Genomic DNA, 25,792 nt, shown 5'->3' on the forward strand with positions numbered 1-25,792 from the left:
TTGATGGTGAGAGCATGGGTAATACCCTTGGTTCTTTGTTAAAAAGGCTCTAATTAAAACTGGTTCCTGCTCTCTCCTCTTGGATAAATATGGACGTGAGGTAGTTCAGTGACACTCTGTCAAATTGCCGAATTGAGTGCAAGTTCCCCATTCATCCTGACAAATGATACCCTTAATTGGGGTGTGGATGGCAGGAACAGCACTGCCAGTGTTAGTGCTAATCCTCTCTGCTTGGCTGGGCTTCCCCCGCCTCTCCCCTGCTTGGGACCATCGCTCTCCTAATTGTACAGGATTTGTGTTGCGTCGTCCCCCGTCCCCCCCCCCCCAGCCTGGTCACAAAAAGCAGTGCTCCTCAATCCGTGCTGTCAGGGCTGTTTCCCACTCTGTGCGTTTACATCCTGCCTCTTGTTTGGTGCAAACTTAGCCCCAGAAAGCTGGTTTGAAACTCGGCTCTCCTTTGAGCTCTGTAATAAGCCAGTGACTCCCAGTCTGAGGGAGTTGGTGTTTTTTCCCCTGCAGGAAAAATCCCTGGCTTTCTGTGATGATGGTACTAGATGTTACTGGAGCTGGTCACTTCCCAGGTCTAGTTTTTGCTTTGACTCTGGATAACTCATGTTCTCCTAGTCCATGAAAGTTAGCCCTTTCCCACAAAGCCCAAATTCCTTGTCAGATAGGCCAGTAGCATGATAATATACTCAGTCCACCTGACTTTTTTTTTCTCTGCACTGTTTACATGTGAATATAACTGTATTGATGTGAAAGTGTTAGCCTGGATTTTCTTCCTATCTCCTTCACCGCAACCTGCTTGAATCTGACTCCTGAACCCTCCAGCTCTTCTTTCTGCATCCCTCTGAAGGGAGAGGATGAGTGTGCAGAGCTGAAAACAGAGGCAGCGTGCTGGGTATGACAGCGCTTCTTCTGAAGAGACCTAGCATGTCATTAATGCTGGATAATCACCCTGCCAGCCTTGCAGAGAGGAAGGGAGCTAATGCTTTAAGGCACTCTCCAGACCCAGTATGACAGTGCAGTATTTGCTGCTGCTACAGTGCTGGATTAAGCAGAGAAGAAAAGATTTTTGGGAAGGAGCTACCTATCATTTTAACTCACTGCCAGTGATGTCTCTTACTTTTGCTGGCTAATGCTCGCTGATGATCGCAGGCGTCGCAGCTGTAGGACTTCAAAAAGGAGCTAATACAGGAGCAGATCCAGGGATGCTGTTCATGTTGTTCCCCTTACCCCTGCCCAGTGCAAGACTGTGAAAGAAAGGGGGAAGAGATTACAGTGATTGTAGACTAGTGTGTTTTATGGGTTTTTCTTGAATTTAAGGTAGGGGTGATAGCATCTTTTGATTTTTGTAGTTACAGTGAAGGAATCTCCTTCACTCCAGAGATGCAGCTGAACCTAAGAGGGAAGGAGGTAATTGTGGACACCCAGAGATGGAGAGAGGGAGAGATCCTGACACAGAGGAGGCTATTCATATTCCAACGGCTTCTGCGTGATCTTTGCAATATCATTCTCTTAGGGATATGATGCTTTCTACTCGGAAGGAAAACTTTTATGGTTTTCCTTAGCTGTGGCCCAGCAGCCCTGAACAGTAGTTTTCTCTCTTCTCCTCCCGCAGTCAGATTTGAGCGCAGAAGTGATTGATGCGTGAGCTGACTGAACACTCCACTAAATTGATTGCCAGTGAAACAGATAGCAGTTCCGACATCTTAGCTGGGTTACCACTCAGAGTTGTTTACACTAACAGCCATTTGGGGTGAGTAGTTTCTATTCGTATCCCTCAAAGCTGCTGCTTTAAGAAATCCATAGGTAAGGGGAGACAGTGCTGTGCTGAGCCACACTGGGAAATTTTTCCCTGCAACATTGTGAGCTGGCAATGCAATATGTAAAACAAATAAACAAAAAAAATATATATAAAAACTGTGCTGATCTGTAATGCGTAGTTCTGCAGTTGGGAGTAGCTTCTGCAGTAACATTACATGGCCAGAAAATAACAGAGAATGTCTGTTGATAAAAGCAGAATCTTTAAAGTTGTGGCTAGCAGCTCCGGACGGATCATTCTGCTCCTGAAATCCCTGACGAGGCTACAGCCTGTCCCAAAGAGCCGACTGTCTCTCCAGGTACCTTCTACCTGTTTTAAGGTTTGGCTAGAAAGCAAAAGCTCTGTGTATCCTCTGTGCTTCTGGCTCTGCACCACTAGTGGGTTATGCAAACTAGAGGTAAGTAAGGGGAGAAGCCATCCAAAAACAGCAGTGTGTGTGAGGTGAGTGGCAAGTTACCGAGATGAGCACGGCTGCAGGGACACCGCCAGGCACGGATGCTCAGAAATGCAGGAGGAGTGCCAGAGTTAAATTATTCCTGCAAATGTATACCCTTCCTCTCCCGAAAGGGAATTTGCTTGTACTCTTGGGTGTAGCTGGTCATGATCAATGGTTTTCCCTGCAATGCAACTGACTGCGGTTTTCCTCTAAGAACGTCAGTGGGTTTGGACCTGTCTTCTCCACTCATGAGACTCCTGGTACAAGGATTTGGGTATTCAGTACAGCGTTCATTTGGTCACAAGCAGGGGAGGGTTTGCTCCTTGCAGTGGTTTGAAGAAAATCACCCTTAGGATCAAGTTTGCTAGTTTGAAAGCCAAAATACACTATATTTAGGAGACCACTCTACCACTTTTGAAGCTCTGAATTGTGCAAGGTGCCCAGTGATGCCTTTGGGGCAGGTAAGCCCGAGTCACTGAGCACCTTCTACAGACGTAACGCTATCAATAGGAATTGCTCCCAAACCAGAGAGTACCATGTTAATTCAGAGACTCGGTGTTTTTTCTCTATATAAAATATCCTGCACCATTTTTACTGGTACTTCATATCCAACCAATACCCCTGCAGCGTTGTTTTAATTAAAACAGAAGTGGAAATAATGAATTGGTGGTGTTGGTGGTGATTCTGCAGATACGTCAATGTTAATGCACAGTAAAACGCTCTCCTGATAGCTTTCTGTGCTTCATTAAATTAAATGTAGACATCCCAAGTCTGGATTTTTTTGTGTATGTGTGTTTGCAAATACAAGACGTGCATTTGGTAGGCAGAATTATTGAATTGTGAATGCAGTACTATTGCAGCAGGGCTGTCGTTCTGGGATTTAAAAAGAAACAACTTTTGAATTTGGGAGTGTCACCAGCAGTCTGCAGACAGACGGGAGCTGCGTTGGCACCGTGGGTTAAATGTGCACTTGGGACCTCTGGAAGTAACCGCCTGATAGCGTTACGCTCACGTTTTGTGAAACGCTTCTTCATGGTTGTACATTTTGCGTATTAGCAAATGCATTCCTTATTTCTTTGGTGCTTCTAATTTTTTTCTTTAAGATGGGGGTGGTCCGTTTCTCGATTTTTCTCTGGCTTTCTGCACTGTAATGATGGCACCATCACCTGACTGCTGGAATATACTGGCCTGACTTTAATCATCGGGTGACTGGCTCTTAGCATGGTTTCATCTCTGCTGTTTTACATCCGCTCTTGTAATTGCACGATTGCTTGCAGCATTGTTTTTCTATTGGTGACAATGAAAGGCACATGTTAGTATTTTATGTAACCTTATACTTTTTGTTTGATGTTTAAAGTGTAGGTGAAGAAGTGGTACTTTGCAAATAAAATCCTCTTTATTTGTAAGCAGCATATTTTCACCCCTTGTGCAATCATTTGTAAGACAACATTATATATAAAAACACGTTCGTGAGTATCATATGGAGAAAGAAGTAGTTAGGCTAAGCCTGTGTTAATAACAGGGCTGCATTTCTGTAGTGCTGACAGTTTCACTGAGGTATATATGCTTACAATTAAATGACCTGTTCAAAGCTACAAAAACGAGTGATGTTTAATGTAAATAGTATCTAAGTCTTTTAACTGCTAAATAACCAAACCCAGCAAAACAATAGAGAATCAAAGCTCTCCTTTAAAGAACATTGACACCAATTAATATGCAGTAAAATTATCTGCCTGTACAAGTTGTTTCAACAGCTCTGCAGGTCTAAAATGGCAGAAGCTTTCTGTTGCTCTATAAAAATCAAACTACCATTTATTTCAGCCTCATGGTATGTGCAAATTCATGCAGCTCAGTTAAGGGAATAGCTTCACAACTGGTGTTACAATCTGTGGCTGGAGTGCTGCATCACAATGCAGCAAATGCATTTTCCACGTTAACCAAACATGACAGCTGAAACGATTATTAACCATGCAATATGTTGGAAGTCATCAAAAATTCACATCAGAGTAATTGCAGTGGCTCGGGGAAAAAAAAATAGTAGCATCTCTCTCCTCTTGCCTGCCTGCCGCCTCACCCCCTCCTAATTCTTACATGGTACGGTCCGTTAACAATAAAATATCCTTCTGTAACCTATAAACTGTTACTCCCATCAGTTACTGGTTTCAGACTGATGCTTTCCCTAGAATTTGAATAAAGCACCACTGGAAAAAAAAAATATAGATGCTTTACAGGCAGTGGTGTTCAGCCGTGGAAAGCAGCTGCTTTCTTATTGTCTTGCTGGACTCTTGACTGTCTCAGCCATTTCAGGACTTGCAGGTTTGATTTATATTTTTTTTTTTAAAAGATGAGAAAACTTGAGCGTTAATACAGAAAGATACAGCTGTGTAAGCCTAAATACCAGGCAACTGAAGTGTGACAGTTACAGCCAGCATTAACAGGTTTGTAACTCCTCAGTACTGAGATCTACAGGTAGGAATGTCTATATTTAAAAATCTGTAAAATGAAGGTAAAAAGCTTGCTTTGATAAGGAGAGAGTTTTCCTTCAGGTGTCTTCTATGGTGGTTTTTCTTTGTGCTGTTGCTGCAGGTTGTTTAAATTTGTAGGTGAGTAATTAAAGAGCACAGGTGGGTAGTTTTGGAGAAATGCTTTGCTCACAGAAAAGAAACCTTAAGGTCTGTGCCTTTACCTTCTAATATTCTTTGCTAGAGCAGCTGTTGGGTGGGGCAGTCCAGTCTGCTTTGGGTTTCAGTTGTGTTGCCTTTTAAAAGACCCTCTTGACATTGCTGACTTTGCTTTTCATTTAAGCAGAAATACAGTAGCATAACTTTCTGAATGCCTTTATTCCTGTTTTCTCTTCCCTAGGCTATGAAATGTCTATGGAAGTATTTTAAACAAAAAATAAAGATGCTACTAGATTATATGATTTTTCTCTTCATTTTTATTGTGGCGCAAGATATTGGTCCGCTCTGTTTCCTCTGTTCTACAGATGCACTTATGATATTTATTTAGAAGACACGCTGAACTTTCTTTAATTTTATTTTGAAGCAAGGGTTTCAAATGTGGGATGAAAAATAAGGTAGAAGATTTTTCTACTTTCCCAAAGCAAACAAAGACACTTGTAGATTTGCTTTTTTTTGTTAGTTTCTTAAATGAGGTGGTGAAGTATATTTGCTTAGTCAACTGGAGTTTGCAGCCTAGACCCCACCTCTCTTTCAAGTGAATAGGATACGTTATGAAAGGGGTTAAGCCAGTAAAATCATAGTAAAGGGAAGCAGTCAGGGAATTAACATTTATATAAATGTGGTGGCCGTGACTAGCTGGGTGGGTGGCAGCTGATTTAATACTCTCAGATCTAAGGACTTAGAGGCTGCATGCAAACTGGAAGCTCTGCCTGCCTTTGGTGTGGGGACAGAAGTATAGGGTGGGTTGCTTTTCCTCCTTTCCTTCCAATTCTATTTCTCTGTATGGAGAAAAGCAGGTTAATGAAATGTGCTGTGCCGGGATGGCGCCTGGGCTCTTGCAGCAGAGAATGACTTGCCTCCTTCGGGGCTCCCTCCCGAAATACTAAGGTGCCTATATGCCATCTTCTGCGCTCTTCCTATTGTCAACTGAGCAATGTCTGAACTGCTTGGAAGGGGAGACACGGGAACAGTGGCGTAGCATGGCCAAAAAGTTGCCTCTTTTAAACAAGATTACCTGTGCTAAGGGGGGTCTTGCCACAAAAGCAGCTCAGCAAGAAATTAAGTAAAAGACAATGAAATGTGTGGTTTTCATGTGTCAAAAGATGGAGGAAGCCATCTCCACTGACCCCGTATGGGAGACGTCTCAATTATCCTTGCAGTTGGTACAGTGTGGCAAATTATTTTCCTTTGTCTGAAGTGGGTGGGAGACAGAGTTCAACTAAGCTCCATAAATTAATGTATCGAAAAATGACTGAGCCACTGTAATTAATAATTAGCTGTAGGTCTCTTATAGCAGGGTTTTCCGTGATATCTGTTGGCAGCATCTGGAGTTGGCATTTCATTTACATTAAAGTCCGAGGGCTTGCGTGCCTTGTTAATGCAACGCGCAAATAAAAGCATGCGCTGCTAGAGAGTTCCTTAGCAAGGGTGGAGTGTGGCCGGAGGAGAAAAATGGAAACCTTTTGTCTCCGGTGTATCCTCAGCACACCGGTCTCATGCCCCAAGTCTGGAAAGTTTAAACCTTAGGTTTGTTACACGATAGGAGAAAAAGCTGAAAAAGGATAAAGTGTTTATTATATCATTTGTTGCAGCAGAGAATTTTAATACATGCCTTTCTCTCTGAGCTTTATGATGTCTAACACTTTTAAATGTAAATTTGTATAATTGTAACAGGCATATTCTGGACTTCTGTCTTTTATTTTAATGATCTGTAATTAATAATTCATAGATAATTTAAATAATTAACTTTGTGAAATGTATCAGTAATGTAGTAAGGAAACACCATTTCTAAAGACCACGGCACGTTTAAATTGAGGATTTAAAGGTATCAAGACACATATGAACTCCTCCAAATTGCTTGCTTTCACTTTCAGTAAAATATTTGCTTATTCCAAGGGACATGCTGCCATGTTGAAAATACCTATTAGGTGAACAAAGTAGCTATGATGTATTTACAGATATTTAGGAGGAATGGGCTAGCTGATTTGGGCTTATTTTCCTAACTCAGGTGGATGACTTTGCCAAATCATCTCATGTTATTTAAGAGGGCTGAACTTCAAATTTGCTCATTTTTTTTGACATTCCAGTGTGTATTTAAAAAAAACCCAAAAAACCACAAAACAACTTATGTTCTTCACACTAAAATGCATGTAATCTTGGCTCTTTCTTTGTAGCATTAGCCAGCCACTATCAGCGAAATAAAGTAGCTTTAACTTTGGAAAGGTTTTCTTTCTCTATGTAGGTTTTTCTGGGAGACTTCAAATTGCCATAGAAATGTTACGGGGAAACCCCATTGTGGAGGTGCAGCACTAAAGAAAGCCACCTACGCTGGGGTTTAGGATCTGCATCCTGGTTTAACTTGGTTATCGCATTTACAGCGCTGACAGGATTTTGATGTCTCTGAACCAGGCGTTGTCCCTTCGAGGCAGTGAGCATTTGCTGCATGCATCACTTTGTGTCTGAAATACAGATGGAGGCTGGAAGATTTTTGCTTGGCTTTTTTTTTTTTTTAACTGAAGCAGAAAGATAGTTAGTGCTCCCGAGGACCGTTCAGGAAGGCGGTACGCAGGCTTTCTGCTGTGGGATGGGGGCACGGCAGCCAAAATCTTTCTGCTTGAGCCAGCCTGAGAACAGGGAGAGTGTCAGGCTCAGCACTGCCAGCGTCGCTACTTGCATCCAGAGGAGGTAAAGAGAACCAATTTTTTTTCGTTACTTTTTTTTTTTTAACATACAGCTTCAGACTAACTTGAAGGCATTTAACTGTTTTTATGCATCTGGAATTGTGAAGGAGGAGATGTGCAAATACCAATAATGTTTTTGCTTTCCAAAAAAGCCTGAGAACATCCCTGTTTCTTGCAAACAGCAAGGTTACGTGCTCCCAGCCAGACAGGCAGAAGGATAAAGCACTTACAGGGGCGGGGGGGACCAAAGGATTGCACTAAAATTTGCAGAAGTGGGTTAGAGGAGACTGGCTGTTAATGACTAGCAGGTTTGTTTAATAATTTGTCCTTCTTGCTGGTGTTCCATCAGAAATGTGCTGTTTCAGGCTGGGAAATACTTCATCGACTGATAGGGACGGCAGTTTGGCTTTTGGATGTGATCCTGAGAAATGAATTTTCTGCCACCAGGTTAAGTGGGTTATTGTATCTGCCTATATGTTGATGCTAATGTACAATTAGTCCAGCAACAGACACTGCAAGCTTGTCAGTATGCCTTCTTTATGCCTTTTTCTTTTCTTTTCAAACTACTCCCTTATTAGCTGGTGTTTTCTGTGGTATTCGGAGGGAAGCCTATCCTCCTGTAACAGGGCTGGACACTCCTCTTTCCTCGGCTTTATCAATTTTTCGTGCTGTGCTGACAGATTTCCAGTGGCTGGTTTCTCAGCTTACACCATCTCGGGAGACTCCTCGCCAGCTCTCGGTACAGTAAATTGAGGTGTGGTCTGCAATGGCAACTGTGTGCTTCATCCCTGCCATGCAAGGATGTGACACGGGCAAAAATTCAACATACAGGTTTTATTTGTCACTGTGCTATTTGAACATGGTTTCCTGTTAGAGGGGGAAGAACACGCAGCTACTTCTCAAGTAAAATGTGGAGTAACCATGATGCTAAAATGGCAGCGAAAGAAATAAGAAAATGGCGTCATCAGTGAAATTAGTTTCAATGGCTTGATTTGAGGGCGTCCTGCCTGATGCAAGGATGTTTTCAGCAAGAGGTATTACATTACAGGCTTAGTTAATGACTATACAATGAAGATTTTAAATGATTTAAATCTCTAGTTTTTTCTCAGTATTCCCTTAAAAAGAGTGATACCAGAGAGGTGGATATAATAGCTTATTCCAGTGGATGATCAGAAATTATCTTTGTTTGCATGCTATAAATATTTTTTAATACAGGGTTGCTTTGTGGATCTCAAGGCCATTGGAATTACCTCATAATTTAATTTATTTAAACTAAATTCCAAAAAAGAGCTAAAGCCCCTAGTTTTGCTTTGATCGTGAATCTCTTGATGCGTTTATGATTTTTGTAGGGTTGTATTTTTTTAGTCGGATGCTAATACAAGGACATTCATAGCGCAGGGGAGAGACTGTAGCCACTCGTCATGGCGCTGAGCAAAGCCCCACACCAAGGTCATCCCTCTGCATTAGAAATCTTGGGGAAAAACAGATAGCCATGTATTTGGAAACTTAACAAATGAGCTCGGATTTCAGATTGTGTGGTTCCTTCAGCAACGGCATCAGCACAGAGCGATAGTGAAACGCCGGTGCCAAAGGAGTTGGGCTTCCCGTGGGTCCTGCCACTGGTCCTCCTGGCCTGATCTGTGTGGAGAGCTTCCCTCGCTCAAGAAGCTGTATTCCAAGTGAGGTGACGTTGCATTTAATTGCCCTTGTGACATTTTGGTTTCTTTATCTTTATTAAGACAAATGGAAACGCTGTCCGAGATGCTTTCGGGTGTGATGTACCAGTGTTAGCCAGCTGAACAAGCTCCTTCTGGTGGCTCTTGAGTAACGTATCCTACTGCCGTAATTGGCTGGCAAGAGTCTGTCCACCTTCTTTCTCTAGTTCAGAGATTTTTTTTTTTCCATTGTTTTTCTTCCTTCTGTTCTTTGCATGACCTCTAAGCAGGTTAGGGTTATTCAAGACTTTTTATTTTGTTACTGCACAGATTTTCTTGGCACTTTGTAGCTTGGTAGGACCTGGGATTCTTGTTGAACAGCTCCCAGTTGCATCGTAGGGAGAAAGAAAATGAGTATATGCCTGGGGAGGAAGAGAGGATCACTAGAGAAGGTAGCACTGTTGCTTACGCTATTTTTGTGTTGCATTAACAATTGCTGTCAAAAATGATCTGTGCAGTGGAGGCTGATAATTGTATGTGGAAGAGAACCTCATTCTGAGCAACTTCACTGTAAAATTTTAGATTAAAAAAGGTATTATCTTAGTTTTATGCCATTAAAGTGTTTGTGACTTTGAAAAAAGCCTACTAAAACCACTTCTAACAGCATTCCCGTGCGCTCTGCAGCCCAACATGACATGGCAAAGATTTTTAGAGCCTGAGAATGAGAGACTAATCTGTATAATTGAAATTATTTTGGTTTCACTCTGATGAAAGGGAAAGACACAACAAATAGTATGGATAATTACTAATATTTTAATAATGAGCTACACTGTATGAGTAATACATAGATTACATATATTGCAATGGTTGATATATTTTGGTATTTTTTAGAATCGTGTCCTACTTCACTCAGTCATTACGCTTGGGTTTGTTAAATCTTGCAAATTTCTCTGACATATTTTGTAAAATCTTAAAATGCATAGGAACACTGCAATGAATTTCCATGTTATGTTAAGAATTAAGCCACTTGTAAGTACAATTTTAAGTGAAATATTGAGATCTCATAGTGCATGAAAGCCTGAACTTGCTGAGCATCCTGTGCTGAATTGGAAGAAACTAAAATTGAGCAGAGTCATGTTTCGTGCCAGCAGCAATGGTCTCTGATACGCAGAACAAGCAGCGTCACGTAGCAGAGTTCAATTTTGGGGCTGCTGTGTGGGTGCCTGGCACAATATTCCAGCAGGAAATCTGAGCAGTGGTATTTTTCTAGATGTTTCCGGTGTGATAAAGCTGTGCTCCCTGTATATTTCATGGTAAATGTTGCTTATGTTCGCTGCAAACACCTTGCACTCTCCTTGATGGTCGCATGCTGCAAATGCGTTTCGGACGACTGTGGTTGGGTGTGGGATATGATGGTGCCTCTCAGTGCTGGGGGATGGTTTGATATTAACTGATGGTTTGATATTAGCCTTCCGTGCTTAATGGATGGTCTCCTGGCAGAAGCAGGAGCTAAGAGGCATTTGTATTTCTTCCCTCGAAGCCTGTATGTCTAAGGAGCACACTTCCAATCTTCACTTGCCAGACCCAAACAGTCCCAGCAAGAGTCAAAGAGCATGCACCATCTGCCCCTGCTTCTGTTTGGAGCTGATCTGTGATTTCCTGAGGAGCACTTCTTTCGGCAGTTTGAGTTTTTCCTGTCACGGCTGGAAGGAATAATGATATTTATCCAACACAGCAAAATCCAATGTTCCTGGATACAGTCTGAAGATTACTGTGAAAACTGCATGAGTTTCACAGATCAAACAGTCTAAAACAGTAAAATAATACAAAAAAATGTACTAGATTTTTGTATTGCCGGCACTAACCCTTGGCAGAGAGCACTTTGTAAATATTTGCCTAAGGCTTGCTCTGCAACACAGATTAAAGGTTGTATTCAAAACTGAGCATTACATCAGTGGCATGCTGATAGTGGGGCAGGGAAGCCCTGTTCCTGCCCCAGAACTTGTCTCCAGCGAAGGTTGCTGCTGTGCATCTTTCACGATGCACGCAACCTGTCGAAGAAGGCTTGCAGGCAAATGGCGGTGCCCCTTCTTCGTTCCGCAGTGCGTGCCGCTGCCCGCTGAGCGTGCGCGGGGAGTTGGGTGCATTGCCAACGCACACAGGCTCTAGCACGGTGTGCATCGACTCTTGCTGCCACTGGAGTGAGGTCCATGTTGCTGCTCCTCCATCACGAAAGGAGACAGTATTGCAGCTCTGCAAAATTTGATTTTGCTGGAGCAGAAAGCTGCTTTAAAAAAGTGAAATAATATTTGAAATTGTTGCTAGTCATGTAATGGAGCAGGGATTAGGCTGGGGTTTGTATATTTTAATGACTTACTGCCACTGAAATGCTATCTGCTTGCAGGGTGGGGAAGAGCTCTCCTACCTTGGCTTTCAAACTAACTGAACGTGAGTATTGGCTACAAGCGTGGAGCACAGTCACGGTGCATGGGGGGACGTGGTTCGAGTCCCCTGTGGAGGCAGGTAGCGGAGCAGCAAATCTTCCCGAAGCCTGGTGTTTGGCTGTATTAGCACAGTTTTGTGGTAGAGCTATTAGTCTCCGTGTTTTTCCTTCTTAAGCTTCAACATGGCTGTTGCTTTGAAAGTCTCTGATGCAGCAACTGGCTCTTGGGTCGTAGCAAACTGTAAACCCTTCTGTTTTTTTCCCTGTTTTTTCTCCTGTTTAGTCAACAGTGAATTAATTTTTTAGAAAAATGTTGCAGGATTTCCCATGCTAAACACGGTGGTAAGGAACTTGAGAAATGCCTACTGTAGTTTGACAGGCTCAGCTGTCTTAGGCTAGGAAAACTTTGTATTGCTAAATCCTGGAATTGAACAGTGTGTACAGCTGTGGGACGAGCGTCGTCAGACCTTCCTTTTCAGTGAGCCTTTGTGTCTGCGTATGATGTGGTTTAACCACAGTCAGCAACTAAGCACCACAGAGCCACTCACTCACCCCCCACCCTCCCCCAGTGGGATGGGGGAGAGAATCGGAAGGGTAAAAGTAAGAAAACTCATGAGTTGAGATAAGAACAGTTTAACACTTGAAATAATAGAATAATAATAAATTGGAAAGTAAAACAACAAGAGAGTGAGAAAAACAAACAAAAAAACACAAGGAAAGGAAAAAAAAAAAAAATGATGCAACCACTCACCACCTGCCAACTGATGCCCAGGCAGTTCCTGAGCAGCGATCGCTGCCCCCTGGCCAACTCCCCCCAGTTTCTGTACTGTGCATGACGTCCCATGGTATGGAATGTCCCTGTGGCCAGTTTGGGTCAGCTGTCCTGGCTGTGCCCCCTCCCAGCTTCTTGTGCACCTCCAGCCTGCTCAGTCGGCAGGGCATGGGAAGCTGAAAAGTCCTTGACTAGTGTAAGCACTGCTCAGCAACAACTAAACCATTGGTGTGTTATCACATTATTCTCATCCTAAATCCAAAACACAGCACTGTACCAGCTACTAGGAAGAAAATTAATTCTATCCGAGCCGAAACCAGGACGGCGTACAATGATTCACTTCTTGTCTCTCATGCAGCTTTGAAGTGATGCTGACTGGTAAATCGCCCTTCCTTGGGCTCTCTTCCTCTCTGAGGATCTCTGTACTTGGGCCCTCAGTCTGCTTTGGCCCCGTAGCAATTTTGCCATCTGAAGTCCTCTAAGGAGAAAGCTGATTTCACAAATGCTCTCAGCTCATTGTGTTTGGTAGCTGATCTTTGGGCAGCTGCCTTGCTGCTTTGAAGGACGCTGTATTGCACAGGCCAAGGTATGTAGTGAAGCTGCTTATCTGCGTGTTTTTAGCAAAAGCTGATGCGTTCTGCAAAACAAATCTTAAGAGACCTACAGAAGCTTCCAGGAGACGCTGGTGTGATGCATGCAAAGGAAGAGTCTGAATAGAGAAAAATACTGCCCGTGCTACACTGGCATGTCCCCATCCTCACGAATACATTAGTCAGCCACACCATTGCTCATGGGCCCATCGGCCTATCTGTTTAAAGCCAGCCAGCAAGCATTGATGCTTGTGTCAGCATAAACAATAATTTGGATTTAAAAAAGCAATAATATATAGTATGGTCTGTTATTGTGGCAGTGGGTTCCAGGTAGTTTTGCTTCATTTTCTGTTTCCAGAGAGAACATGGCCAGGAGGGCTGTGCCAGGGTGCACCACCCTAGGAGTGTGCTCAGATGTGTGCACGTTTGCAGTAGGAGTGTATTTAGCAAATCGTTTCTTAAAATTGCTAGTAGAGATAATAAAATCAGGTGCTTCGTCTGGAGCTACTGTTCCCAAACCGTTGCCAAAGAGTGATTTTTTTTTTTTTTTTTTTTTGTTGACCATATAATCATCATCCCTGCTGGTCCTTTGCAGGATTCACTGGATCTACTGGAAATCCAGCACTTGGAAATATTTTAATCAAAGAGTAATTGACTTGAAGTGGCCCCAGATTGTTCATTTCATTTTCTCCTTTCTTCCCCTGCCAGTGAAAAAGTAAGCATTGCTGTCAGCATTCAAGGTCTCAGTATACTATTTGGCAACATTCACCTTCTCTTGACAGCTTGAATACTAAGATCAAGTATTAAAAGTATGGCCTGGCTGATGGAAGTAATTAAGAGACTTCTATCAGCCAGGAGAGAGTTTACTAACCTCATTTACTGTGGTAAATGGAAGAGACTTTCAATCTCCTGTCAAAAAGAGACCATCAGTGCATGCGTGCCCTTTCGTACTGATAATGAATCAGTTACTGGAACACTTTCTTGCTGGAATTCAGGCTGGAGCAAGGCAGGTGCCGGTTCCTGTCACCTCAGCCTGTGTCAGGCAGCGGTTGCCCGAGATGAGAAATGACAGTGGAGCGAGGAGCACGGTGAGAACAGGGAAATGGCATGGCTTCCCAGGGGTCCTGCCCCTCCACTGGTGGGGCCACTTTTACAAACCATCCTCGAGCGAGGCAGGGTGGGGGCTGGATTTCAGCAGAGAGGGGAGAATGTCAGAAGATCAGACTGGAATCCAAGGGGTAAGAGATCCAAGAGGAACTGGAATGTGCTGGAGAAAGATGCTGAGAGCCAGCAGACATGCAAGAATAAGTGGACTAGCTGGGAAATGGGAACCTGAAGGAGGGAGAGTGGGTGTATTTCTATGCCCGTGTCCCTGTTTTGCAAACACCATCTCGTCAGATATTGTACAAATTATGTGTAGGAAACATTCAGCAGCGAGTGTTGCAGAGAACCTGTGATGGACAAGCGTTGTGCTGCTTCCCTTCCAAACTAGACACAGGAAGAATGTGTGGGAGTCCCACAGTAACAGAGAGGAAAATTAAATGCCACTCACTAAAGCAGGACGGCATGATCTGACATTAGGGCTCTGTGAGCTTTTGGCGTAAACCTGCCTCAGGGAAATAAGATAAATTTTCATTTTCAAGCAAAATCCAGGCTACGTTGGGATCCCTGCAATGGCGGAGCTTGTGCACACCTCTGAGGTTTTAGCGATGCTTGTGTTAGCTATTCCTATCTTTGCCATCTGCCACTGTGAAATAGCCCTTTGTCTCCTAACAATATCTCTCTTCTGCTCCTGCTTCTCTCTTTGGATACCGAATATGAAGCAATGTCTCGTTGCTCGTTGTACAATCAGTAGCATCTCCCCTGAGAGGGCAGCTCCTGCGATATGGGTCATGTACTCCCTGTGCATGCTGAACGCCATACCTCCGTATCCTTGTTGCAGCCTGCAAGCATTCGTGGCAAAGTCAAACCTTGCCTCTGGGATTGCAGAAAGCTTTTAGGGCTTAGATGTAACTTGGTGAGCACAACCATCGCTGTTCAAGGCCCAGACTTAAGGGATATGTGAACCCTTAAAGCTGTTATGTGGCCTGGGATAGCATAAAGCACATCTCTCCCATCTTTCTGCACATCCTTGTTCCAGAGAGCTCTGCTTTTTCTTAGAATAGATGGATATTTGTGTGCATTTATATACATCTGTGAAATCTAAATGTCCAGTGACCAAAGCATGGTGCACCACTAGGTGGCAAGGCAATAAACCCAGCGAATAAATACTGTGATAGCAGCTGGACACTCCTCGCTTCTTAACGTGTGAAGTTTTGGCCACCAAAGCCTAGAGTAACAACCCCAGGAGCTCCTGTTTGGCCTAACTAAGCAGAAACAGTCTCATGAACAGGAGCCCCAGCATCAGCTACTGAAACTCCCTCTTCTGAGGTTTAACAATTAGCCTGTAATTAACTGAAGCAGCAATTGTCATGCTACAGTCATAATGTTTAGCACAAGGCATAGGGCAACCTTTTTAAAATGTACCTCTCCTCAGTGAGGCATTACAGATATTATTTGGAAAGTGTGAGGATTTTCATTTGCTAAAGGAGTAGTTTTTGAGTTTGAAAAAGACAATTATTATCCCCTAATTGGCATTCGGTGTAATGTAATCCCTTAAACAGACCTAGTGAACTCTCTGGGAGCTGGCAGGTTTTATTAAGAAAGATACTCAGCCTGGATTTACTGACTTCAGGGAAAGTTCAGCACGTCTTAAATTACTCTGCCGATTACTGTCATTGCTGTGTACCTTTCTAGGCAGGTACCTGCTCAGCTGAGGGCACACATCCCTCGAAGGAGAGAGCGGAGGACTGAGGGCAGTAAGGTAGGACTTGTGTCTCTCGAGGCTTTCAGGAGCCCAGTGCTCACAGAGCAAGCAGGGAGCCAGGGCACCCTGGACCTCTGCAAGCTGTGGTGCCTGGGTTGGTGTGCTCAGCACCTTCCGTTGCATACAGATAGCTGTAGGTCTGCGTCTTGGAGATGGTGGGCTTTTTTTGCCTGTAAATTTCACAGTATTGTTAGGATATGGCAAACACACAGTGTTCTCTGCAGCATCAGATCCCTACCATCAGAAATGCGGCTGTGTCTTCTGCTCATATGTTGGTGTGTGCTTTGAAGGTCTAGAAGCACTGCTTGTTATAATTCCAGTTAATTTTTCTCCAGTTTCGGTTGGAGGTGGGGAAATAAAAAAAAAACCCCAAACCCAAACTTGTTGTCCTCCCAAAGTCCTTCCACCCATGCAGACACGGACAAACCTTACAAAGCTGTGTCTCCATCCCTCCCCACCTCTCCTGCACGGAGCCGAGATCGGGTCTTGGCCCGGTTAGGTGACTGCGGCAGCCCTTGCCTTGGTGACAGCTGCTGTAATAGTTGGTCCTCAGACATGTGCAAGGATCTGGATTTAGCTTCCCTTTTTCAGATTGTAACTGCGTGTTCTCTGTGGGCATTGTCTAAAAATAAAGCGGGACATGGCAGACGATGAAATGGAGGATAGGCTGTGTAGAAGTGGCTGCTCTTCTACAAGGGCTGTTTCTGGGGGGACCGCGTCGCACATCTGTCTCGGAGGATGGCAGTTTGTTCTCTGTCTGGTATACAGAAAGGGGTCACGTTCCTATTTCCAGCTGAAGGGGGTCACAGGCTGTCCCATACCTCAAATGCTTGTTCTACATATTTCAGAAGGAAAGGGTGCAATGCCCTTTATTTCACATACTGGTGCTGGGTAGTAGGAAGGCAAGACAGCACACCTATATGCGGCAGAGTTTCCTGCCAGGTTTCTTCAGTTTGGGGACACTTCAAACCCTCCTTACCTCCCAGAGCAAAGTGGCAGTCTGTGATACCTGTGGTTGCATGTAGCACTGCTGCAGGACTGTTTCTAAGACCTACTGTAAATATATTTTCCCAAAGGTCCCAATCCCTATCACAGAAAGCTTCTGTCCTGCCACAGGGTCCGTGTTCCTCAGGAGATCCTGAGCTCTACCTAGGTTGTATGGATCAATACCGATATTGTCAGATTGTTGGGGCAGGAACCGTTTATTTGGAGGAAGATGTGGGGAACGAAGGGCACGAAAGCCTCCTGATTCCTGACAAGCTCGGTTGGACACTGCTGCAATTGTGTATCCTTGTTGTAAAAGCATAAAGCATGGTACATTGAATTCCCACTCCCTGGGTTTGTTAGCGGCTCTTAATTTTAGAGCTGTGGAGTGAGCATACAGACTCTTAAGATATTAGCACTTAATAGAGTTGATAATGTTATAGTTGATTACTTTAGATGGAGACAAAGGCTTCTTTTCTATTTTATGATTTCAATAATGATTAAGTTGAAGTCTGGGAGTACAAATCAACTTGGTTTCTTTAATTGGTGATATAACACTGAAAATGCAAAATAAAGATATTCAAGTTAGAGTGTAATAAATGTTTCCTGTTTGTTGTCTCTGTGTGTTGCTGCAGTTTACCCCATGGCTATTTGTTTAAAATTCAAAATATCATATGTTTCCTAGTATGGGTCACGAAAGTAACCTTTGGGATAAGGACCTAACAGCTCATCTAAATCAGTCTGTGTACCCCTGACCTCTTTGAGATTTACTGATGTATTGAAAATTAAAAATACAATTCTTATGTTTTTTTTTTTTACCCACTCCAGCTGTATGCATGGAGAGAGGCTGCGTGGTAAACTTTTCCTGTAATGCTTTCCAACTGTTTAGTTATTTCCATCCTTCCTCAACTGACTATTTTTAAGGCTCTTTTTCACAGTTCCTATCGGGCCTCCAAGAGCTTCATTCCTGCCTGAAGCTGCCAAGTCAAAACCTTTTTTATTTTATTTTTTTTTTTTTTCAACATACTCAAGTCCAACAATCTTATCTTGGCTTATCGCTCCTACCAGCTTTCATCCTAGCTCCCTCAAATGGGGAGCAAGAGGAAGCAGTTGCTGGGACACAGAGATAAAAGAGAATAGAAGCAGGACATTTCACTAGGATTTAATGCATATTAAAACAGGAGATTAATGCATTTTCATTTTCACATTGCTCTGTATGGGTATCGCACTGTACCTCTGGTGAAGTAAAGTGACCTTTAAACTTCTCGGGAGTGGATTGGGAAGAGAGCTCCGAACACTTCTCAGAGTTGAAAGAGCTGAGTACTACAAGATGTATCTGATGTTAGTGCAAGGCTGATTTTTTGACTGAAGCTCGTGTTTCTCCTTTTCTGCAGGGATTCCTGAAGAATGAAAAAGATAATGCATTGCTGTCAGCCATTGAAGAGTCTAGGAAAAGGGTAAGTTGGAAGCAAGCACCATTTTTTCTTCAAAAAAAAAAAAAAAAGGGGGCGAGGTCCCTAAGGAGTTAATAAATCAGCTATTTAATAAACTAGTGGAATTTAAGAGGACTGTACTGAGAATATAGAAAAATTAGACGTTAGGAAATACTTGCTCAGAATTTCCAGAAGAAATACTTGTCAGTTGTATTTCAACTGCAGTATTTTGTAGGGTCAGGAGGCTCACAGTGTTAAATCTGTTTGAACAGAGAAGCTGTTGTTTGTAAGGCACAGCACGCTCGCTCCAACCCTCTCTGCATGGATGCTGCCTTTTCTAGAGGTGATAATGCCTAGGACATGGGGTCTATTTCCGTTTTTTGCTCTGCAAAATGTCTTGTGCACTGACTTCCCGTACAGTGATGACACTCAATGTATTTATTATAGCTGTTTCTGTAGGTTATAGGAGTTGTTGAAGTACATACGACCATGTTCAGGCCTATGCAGCAGAAGTGCTGCAAGGGTTAATTCTTGTGTCTGTAGAAGACCCAGAACACCATACTGCATCACATTGTCCAAAGGAAATCTCTCGCATAAGAAAAGTGCTTGGATGTTTGTTTTGGGTTTTTTTTAAGCAATACAAAGGAAAATGCTACAATAAGAAAGAAAGAGTTGTCACTTAAGCTCAGAGTTTGCTCAGTCCAGTTTTCTTCCCTTGAAAGGGACCAGTACTTAGTATGTAAGAAAAAAAGACAAGCGTTAGCCTTCCCCCGTTCATCTCCTGTCGCTTCACCTCCAAGCAAGTAGTTGTTTCGAAGATTTTTCTGAGCTGGAAGCTGTTTTCTCCTGTGAAATTCATCTGATCCTGTTTATGAATCCCTTTATGCTTTTGGTATCGGTCATGTTCTGGGGCAATGATTTCCACAACTGAATTAGGCAGTGTGGAAAAATGCTTCCTGTTGTTTGTCTTAAAACTGCTGCTTGGAAATGTCATTGCATGCTTCCTGGTGCTTATGTTACGATTGTTTCCCTACGTGTACACTTGGGGCATCAGGTTTAGAACTGAGCTTGTGTTTCTTTCAAATGATAAGAAATAGTACTTAACCATTATTAAATTATTTTAATTACATATAATTATACTGTAATTATTGAAGCATATTTAAAACCTTGTTGAAATTATTATAGTAAAGGTAAGGATAAGACCTATATTCTACCATGCAAGTATAAAGTGAATTTATATAACAAAACAAAGAAACATAAATCTTATGCTCTAGTTGCATGCATGCACCCTAATTAAACGTTTGCCAAATGTCATTGCCTCTTATCAGTTCATTTATACTTGGGGAACGTTTTGCCCCTTAATTAACAATATCCTAACAGTGGGCTGTAATGAGATGAAAAACTTACTCAGCCGACCAAGACATTTAGTTATGTATACTGCAGCACAAAGCTATGTGACAGACAGAAAAGGTTGGGAAAGAGAAAGAAGTGGAAAATCCAATATAGCTTATTCTCTATTTAGAATTAGTGGAAATATTCTTATTTCCTGTCCCAGTATACTCAAGGCTGCTAGTTAGCATTGCCCCAACAATAACAGGAAAGGTAGTGAAGCATCTTCTCTATCCTAATGCTATTGCCAAAATAAGGATTATTGAGGGAAAAGCTGTTTCCTTACATGAGTTCCCCAGTTGGATCTGAAGACAATGTAGCACGTCAGCCATTTTAAAGGTAGAAGGATGTTTCTTCTTGGGATATGATTTTCCTATGTGCTTTCCTGAGTTACATTTCTGATGAGAGAGACTTTCTGATTCTTTGGCACTGGTTGATTTTCCTTAATACTTTTATTTTCTCCTATTTCCCATTTAAAAGAAAAACATACTAGTAAAGACCTGAAAATGAAATATGGGCAATAAACACACATCTCTGTTAAGAATGCAGTAAGTCAAACCTTTATAGATTCCAGGGAGGTGAAAAGCTAGTTGCTTCTAGAGAAGTTAGTCTCAACAAACCACGTGGGTCAGTGATGACCTGGATATTGTGTCCATGCTGCTAAAATAAAGACAGAAGCCTATCGATTTCCAGCCTGCTAAGTTGTGTGTGTATTGCAGTACCATGGAAGACACACAGATTCCCTGTTTTACCAGCTGGGTATGTGAGAGTTGTCTTAATTCCACACATACCTACTTTCTGAATCCCCTCGTACCTGAACAGGAAGCCTGTTAAAATAATATGCAACACATCATTAGCTCTGGAGGGCTGACTTGGTTGACTTATTTAGTTGCTATTTTCTGTTTCATTTTTGAGCTGGTCTATTAATAGCAGAGCTAGGCTGTTTGGTGTTTCTATATGTTCCTTAGCTCTTGTTCTTCTTCACCAACAGACTTTTGCTATGGCTGAAGAGTATCACCGAGAATCAATGCTGGTTGAATGGGAACAGGTGAAACAAAGGATTCTTCACACTCTGCTTGCGTCAGGGGAAGATGCTCTTGATTTCACCCAGGAAAACGAGGTAACTGTCTTTCTAAACACTGTGCGTGGTCACGCACATGTATGCAGCTGGCACTCCAGCATCGCTGAAACCACCTCTGGATTATACTGTAGCTACAACTGTGTGAAAATGAGACGTATCAAATCTCTATTTAATTCCAGAACGGCTGTGACTAACAGAATGCACTGTCTAGCAAAATATCAAACCTGTATGATTGTTTTTATTGACTGATGGGTACAGGCAGTGGAGCTCCTATTGCTGAAGCTATGTTTTAAGCAACATATGTGCAAGCTGGAAATTTAAAGTCACACTAATGCATATTAGATCAATACACCCAGGGGACAGAAAACACATTGGGGTGAACTTCACCTGCAGGAAACATTTGCAAAGTTAATGAGACCAGACAGTTTCTCAGGTGTAACTGTGTTCACACGCGGGTCTTCAAGTGTCTCTTTCCCTTATCACTGTGTGCTAGCCAAGATTTATGGCTTTTCTTAGGAGGCTGATGAAGTCTCCCAGGTTTTTTGTCAAAACCAGATGAATACTCAACCACAAAAAAAGAGGAAGTATGCTTTCCTTTTCACCTTGCTCTCATGGAATGCAGGTTCAAGTTTTGTGGTTCTAAGACCTCTAGTGTTCAGCAATTCAAGTGACCAAATCCTTTGGGCAAGACGGACCCTGTGTCTAACATGGAAAGCTATTGACTAGCAACTTAAAACATTCCTTATTTTCTGTTACAACTTAAAACTTCACAGTGTATTCTCTTAACGAAAATGCTCCAGTTATATGAGTAGAGTAAAGCACAGTTTATAAGCAGAGTTGTGGGAACTCCACCCCTCTGAGCTAGAGGCACCAGACATTAGCTGAGATCCCTGGAGTGCAAAGTTACATCACAGCCCCTGCATGATGCTTTGTGAAAACTATAACCTTGAGAGGAGAGGCAATGGGGCTGGGGGAATGCAAGTTGCTGTGCTTTCAGGCCAGAAAACAGCCACGGGTTTTTATAGCCATGTTCCTCTCCCCTCCCCCTGCCCCCCCCTTTTTTTTTTGGGGGTGTGTGTGTGTGTTGGTTTTTTTAAATAAATTCTTGTTCATTGGAGTGACTTACACAGCTGCAAAGTGCGTTAAAATAAAAAAAAGCCCTTGGTGTTAATGGGGTATGACCTGTATAGGGATTTGGAAATAATTAAAGTTGTTAATGAAATGTCCCTTTCTGATTACTGTTCTTTTAAATATAGGTTAATCCCAGTTAGCGTACATCTTTTTATAGAAGCTATCTTCCCCAGAAAGTATTTTACTGATACTTTAACGTGACTTCTCAGAAGGTTGTCCAGCTTTCCAATATTAGAAATGCTAAATAATGCAGGCTGAATTCATTTAAAACTAGGAACAGCTATCCCATTATTTTAGGATGTGAGTCTGAAGACTTGGCAGCTATTCTGATAGCTTCTAACATCTTTTGATTTGTGTGTGAGTTACTGGTTGTAAGTAACCAGTGGATATTTCGAAGTGTGGATATTGACTGCTAAGAGAAGCAATTTAATAACCTACTCTGAAAAGGTAGAACCTCTTTTCTGATGTTTCAGTGTCAAATGGACACTACCCCCAGTCCATGGCACTCGAGATGCCAAGCATCGAATTGGTGGGAGGGAGGAGAGGAAAAAAAAAAACACCCTACCTCTAATGGTTTTTCATGAATGAGTTTAAAGACTCAATATACACTATCACTCAGTAATACTCCACTCTCCGTTTCAAAGCCCTTGTAGTATCAGTATGTCATTTCAAGAGCATTTAAAATCCTTGATATATTCTAGTCCTAGCCTCAAGAAGTCAAAGGTCTGAGAGGTTTGAAGTGCATCTACTGTGTTAAAAGCCTGTTATCTAACCTCCCCACAGCAGGTTGTTCTTCTAAAGCCTTGTTCCAGTCAAATAAGTTTTGTGTGTGTGTGTGACACAAACAGACACAGCCTGTAGAATATAGTAGAGGTTTAATTGATATCCTCTGGAGATGGAGAATCAACTGAAAAGGCACAGATCCAAATGCAGCAGGGGGCCGGTCTGCCTGCAAGCCAATTCTCAAGCTTTGGGCAAGCTAATTTGGGCAGAGTGAAATACCAACACATTATTCATGGAAATAAGACCAATTAACAGGCAAAGCTCATGATTCAAAGAAGCTAGTGCAGGACTTGCCATTAGGGTTTTCTGTTCCCCCTTGTCCTCCAGCCTGGCCGTCTTCCTGTAAGGGAAGAACAGAGCTAATAAGACGGTGCTTCTTGGGGGAAAAGGGAGGAAAGCCTGAGTTTTGTTTTCAAGGTATCAAACACCTATGCTTTCAAGGTGTTTGTTCCGAGTCTTGTTCCAGTAGGTGCCGAGGCATTTCTTTTGTCCTCTTATTCCAGGGTTTTTTTTCTTCCACCCCCACCCCAAGCTCTTCCACTCCTGCTGTCAAGCAACCCGCTCCCGCAGTGATGGAGAGACGCTGTCACTCTCTGTTTCTGTTCTGCTCCTCTGTATCATGTCTTCATATCCCTTAAATCCCAAGGACTGCAAGATGCTTTCCGCTCCCCCGCTGCACCGCAATATATTTTGATGGTGTTTCTCTAGCTCAGTCTCCTGCCTAGTTATTCACTGCATCTACTGGCCAAGCCATTTGGAGTGCTGACAAAATGTCTGCCCAGACTTCTGCTGAGGAATGTGCATATGCATATGAGGGTGATGAATAATGCATCTTTATATGCACGTGGTTTAGTGTGCAAGTGAAGCTGAATGCTTGGCTGAGTACAAATGAAGGAGGACTCCTTTGAAAAGCGGCATCGTTAGGCTAAACGAATTTAAAGATAAAAATGTGACGGCAGTGCAGTATAGCTGCAGCTTTCACGAATGGATAATATTCAGAATAAATACTACAGTTCTGAAGAATGCATTGGAAAGACGTAAATTCAGGGCAGGGAGAAGCAAATGTGGTTGATAAAAACAGTGCAAGCCGTTTAAGCAATATCAGACTAGAGATGCAGAAAGATACGCGTGTGTGCACTTGCACTTCTGCAGTCCTTTGTGCATTACCCACTTTTCTGTTTTTCCTTTTGCTGCTCCAGTTAGGCTTAAGAACCTGACCTGAAAGATGATTCTTCTCATATGCACCTAGCTGCTGTTTTCAATACATCTTTCATAATCTTTTCCTTGCTTAAAAACTTGATAAGTTCTGACTTGCAACCAAAGGACATCCTCCCCCTTCCCCAAATCCCCCCCCCTTAGCTTGTAGGGGATGCCTTTTCAAATGCTGGTTACCAGCTACAGAAGGATTGCCTGCGCAACCCTCCATTTCTGCAGTTCAGGGTGAAGAGTGGAAATGGCCTTCCCCATGCTGACTCATTGCTTTAGTTTTCCTTTTGAAATTTCCTTTTAGCACAGCCATGAGATGGTTCAGTGAGCTAGTGCTTTTTTAAAGTTTAATAATTCAAAGATGAAGCCAGAATGCAAGTATGAGATGGAAAAAATAGGAAGTAAGCTTGCTCCCAAGGTTCTTGGCATAGGAAAGAAAAGCAAGACAAATTCTGGAGTTCCTGAATTTTTTCCTTGCTGAAGTGCCAAGTTGGTAGTGGGCATTTAAAGAACTTAATTTCAATGTGGCAGTTCTCAGCTGTGGCAGATTGTTAATAAGCGATCCTCAAAACATAATGGTGAGGGTAAAATTAAAATTGGAGAAAGGAAAGGAAAAAACCCCTAAACCCCCGAGCAGTTATTTCTTAGCTTCAGGTGTGCACTTTTGAATTCAGATCCTTACCTGTGGGTTTTAACCTGTCAGTCATAAACCGCTCTCCAGAGTGGCAGCCACATGGGTGCTTGTTGGTGCTGCAAAGCAGCAGCAGGAGAAAAAGGAACCAAATTCACAAAACAAAGCCCCAGTCCTTATGTTTCTGGCGTTTTGGGCACTGGTTGAAAAGTGACACTAAGTCATAATGTACCCTTCTTCACTTGCTTTAGAAGATGAAATCTCATCAGTAATTAATGACAACGTCCATAATTTAGTGTTACTTTAAATAACTCTGCAATTTATCTGGCACAGCATAGGGGAAGGCTGCAAAGCGCTATTTCTGCCATCATGTCTGTTTCCCAGGAAACCTACTTTAACAGCTTCTTTGTTCTTTAGAACAAAGAATTTGTCGTTTTTTAGGTGGGTTTAAAGGAATTTGTGTCAGATGATTTGGCACTGAAAGAAAAATGCAAATGCTTCTGAATATCAGTATCCATTAGGAGTGACTGTGAAGAGTATTTTTAGTGTAAGTTCAGCTGCAAAAAGAAAAAGTGGGATTTCTTTTGAGTTTTTGGTAAGGCATTTTTATACTGCCTAAGGTCTAAATACATCTCCTTGATTTTATAATCAGGTTGGACATAATTTCGGTTGCATGATTACTGAGAAATTAATGCCGTGATAAACTCATTCCAGCAATTTCAAAGGATTGTCCAGGTTCATCTTTGATACCTTCATTCATTTATATTTCACTGTATCAGGGACAAACACAACCAATTTTTTTTTATTCTGTAATCAACTGTTGTATGCTACGCAGAAAGCAGTAATCACAAAGTTCTTATAATTTCTCAATAGAGGTCAATGCCCTTATCTTCATGTATAAATTCCCAGCTAACTCGGAACAGCTTCTTGGCCATTGCAATTGTGTCACTTTATTGGCCTTTAAATTTAAAATTGTGAAAATTTTCCTGATGAAAACTCCTGGACTAGGACAGTGGATAGCCAACGTCTTTGCAAGAACATAAGCTCATGAGCGTAAGGGAGGTCCTACAACATAGAAGATAACCTAGGTTAAACTGATACCAAATTAAAATTATAAGCATTTGGGAATGACTTGAGACACTGTTCAGTGCATAGACTGATAGGTAACATGTCTGGCAGTTCATATATTTGTATTTCATTCCAAG

The 25,792-nt window shown here is 42.4% G+C and overlaps 1 protein-coding gene across 11 annotated transcripts in view; it reads left to right on the forward strand.

Moving 5' to 3' along the window:
- Nucleotides 1-25,792, forward strand: part of NUP93 (nucleoporin 93) — an 84,846-nt gene that overhangs the window by 33,390 nt on the left and 25,664 nt on the right. For 4 of the 11 annotated variants that reach the window (XM_076349393.1, XM_076349391.1, XM_076349394.1 and 1 more), the window contains 2 exons: nt 18,328-18,390; nt 20,747-20,875. In XM_076349393.1, coding sequence (XP_076205508.1) covers nt 18,328-18,390; nt 20,747-20,875 — 192 coding nt within the window. Of the gene's footprint in view, nt 1-4,338; nt 4,578-4,612; nt 4,700-7,350; nt 7,628-8,003; nt 8,071-8,105; nt 8,363-9,149; nt 9,308-18,327; nt 18,391-20,746; nt 20,876-25,792 lie in introns of those variants that run through there. The other 7 variants (XM_076349397.1, XM_076349399.1, XM_076349400.1 and 4 more) reach the window with 7 other exon arrangements.

This window comes from Aptenodytes patagonicus, chromosome 11, assembly GCF_965638725.1.
Source record: "Aptenodytes patagonicus chromosome 11, bAptPat1.pri.cur, whole genome shotgun sequence".
Classification (NCBI taxonomy): Eukaryota; Metazoa; Chordata; class Aves; order Sphenisciformes; family Spheniscidae; genus Aptenodytes; species Aptenodytes patagonicus.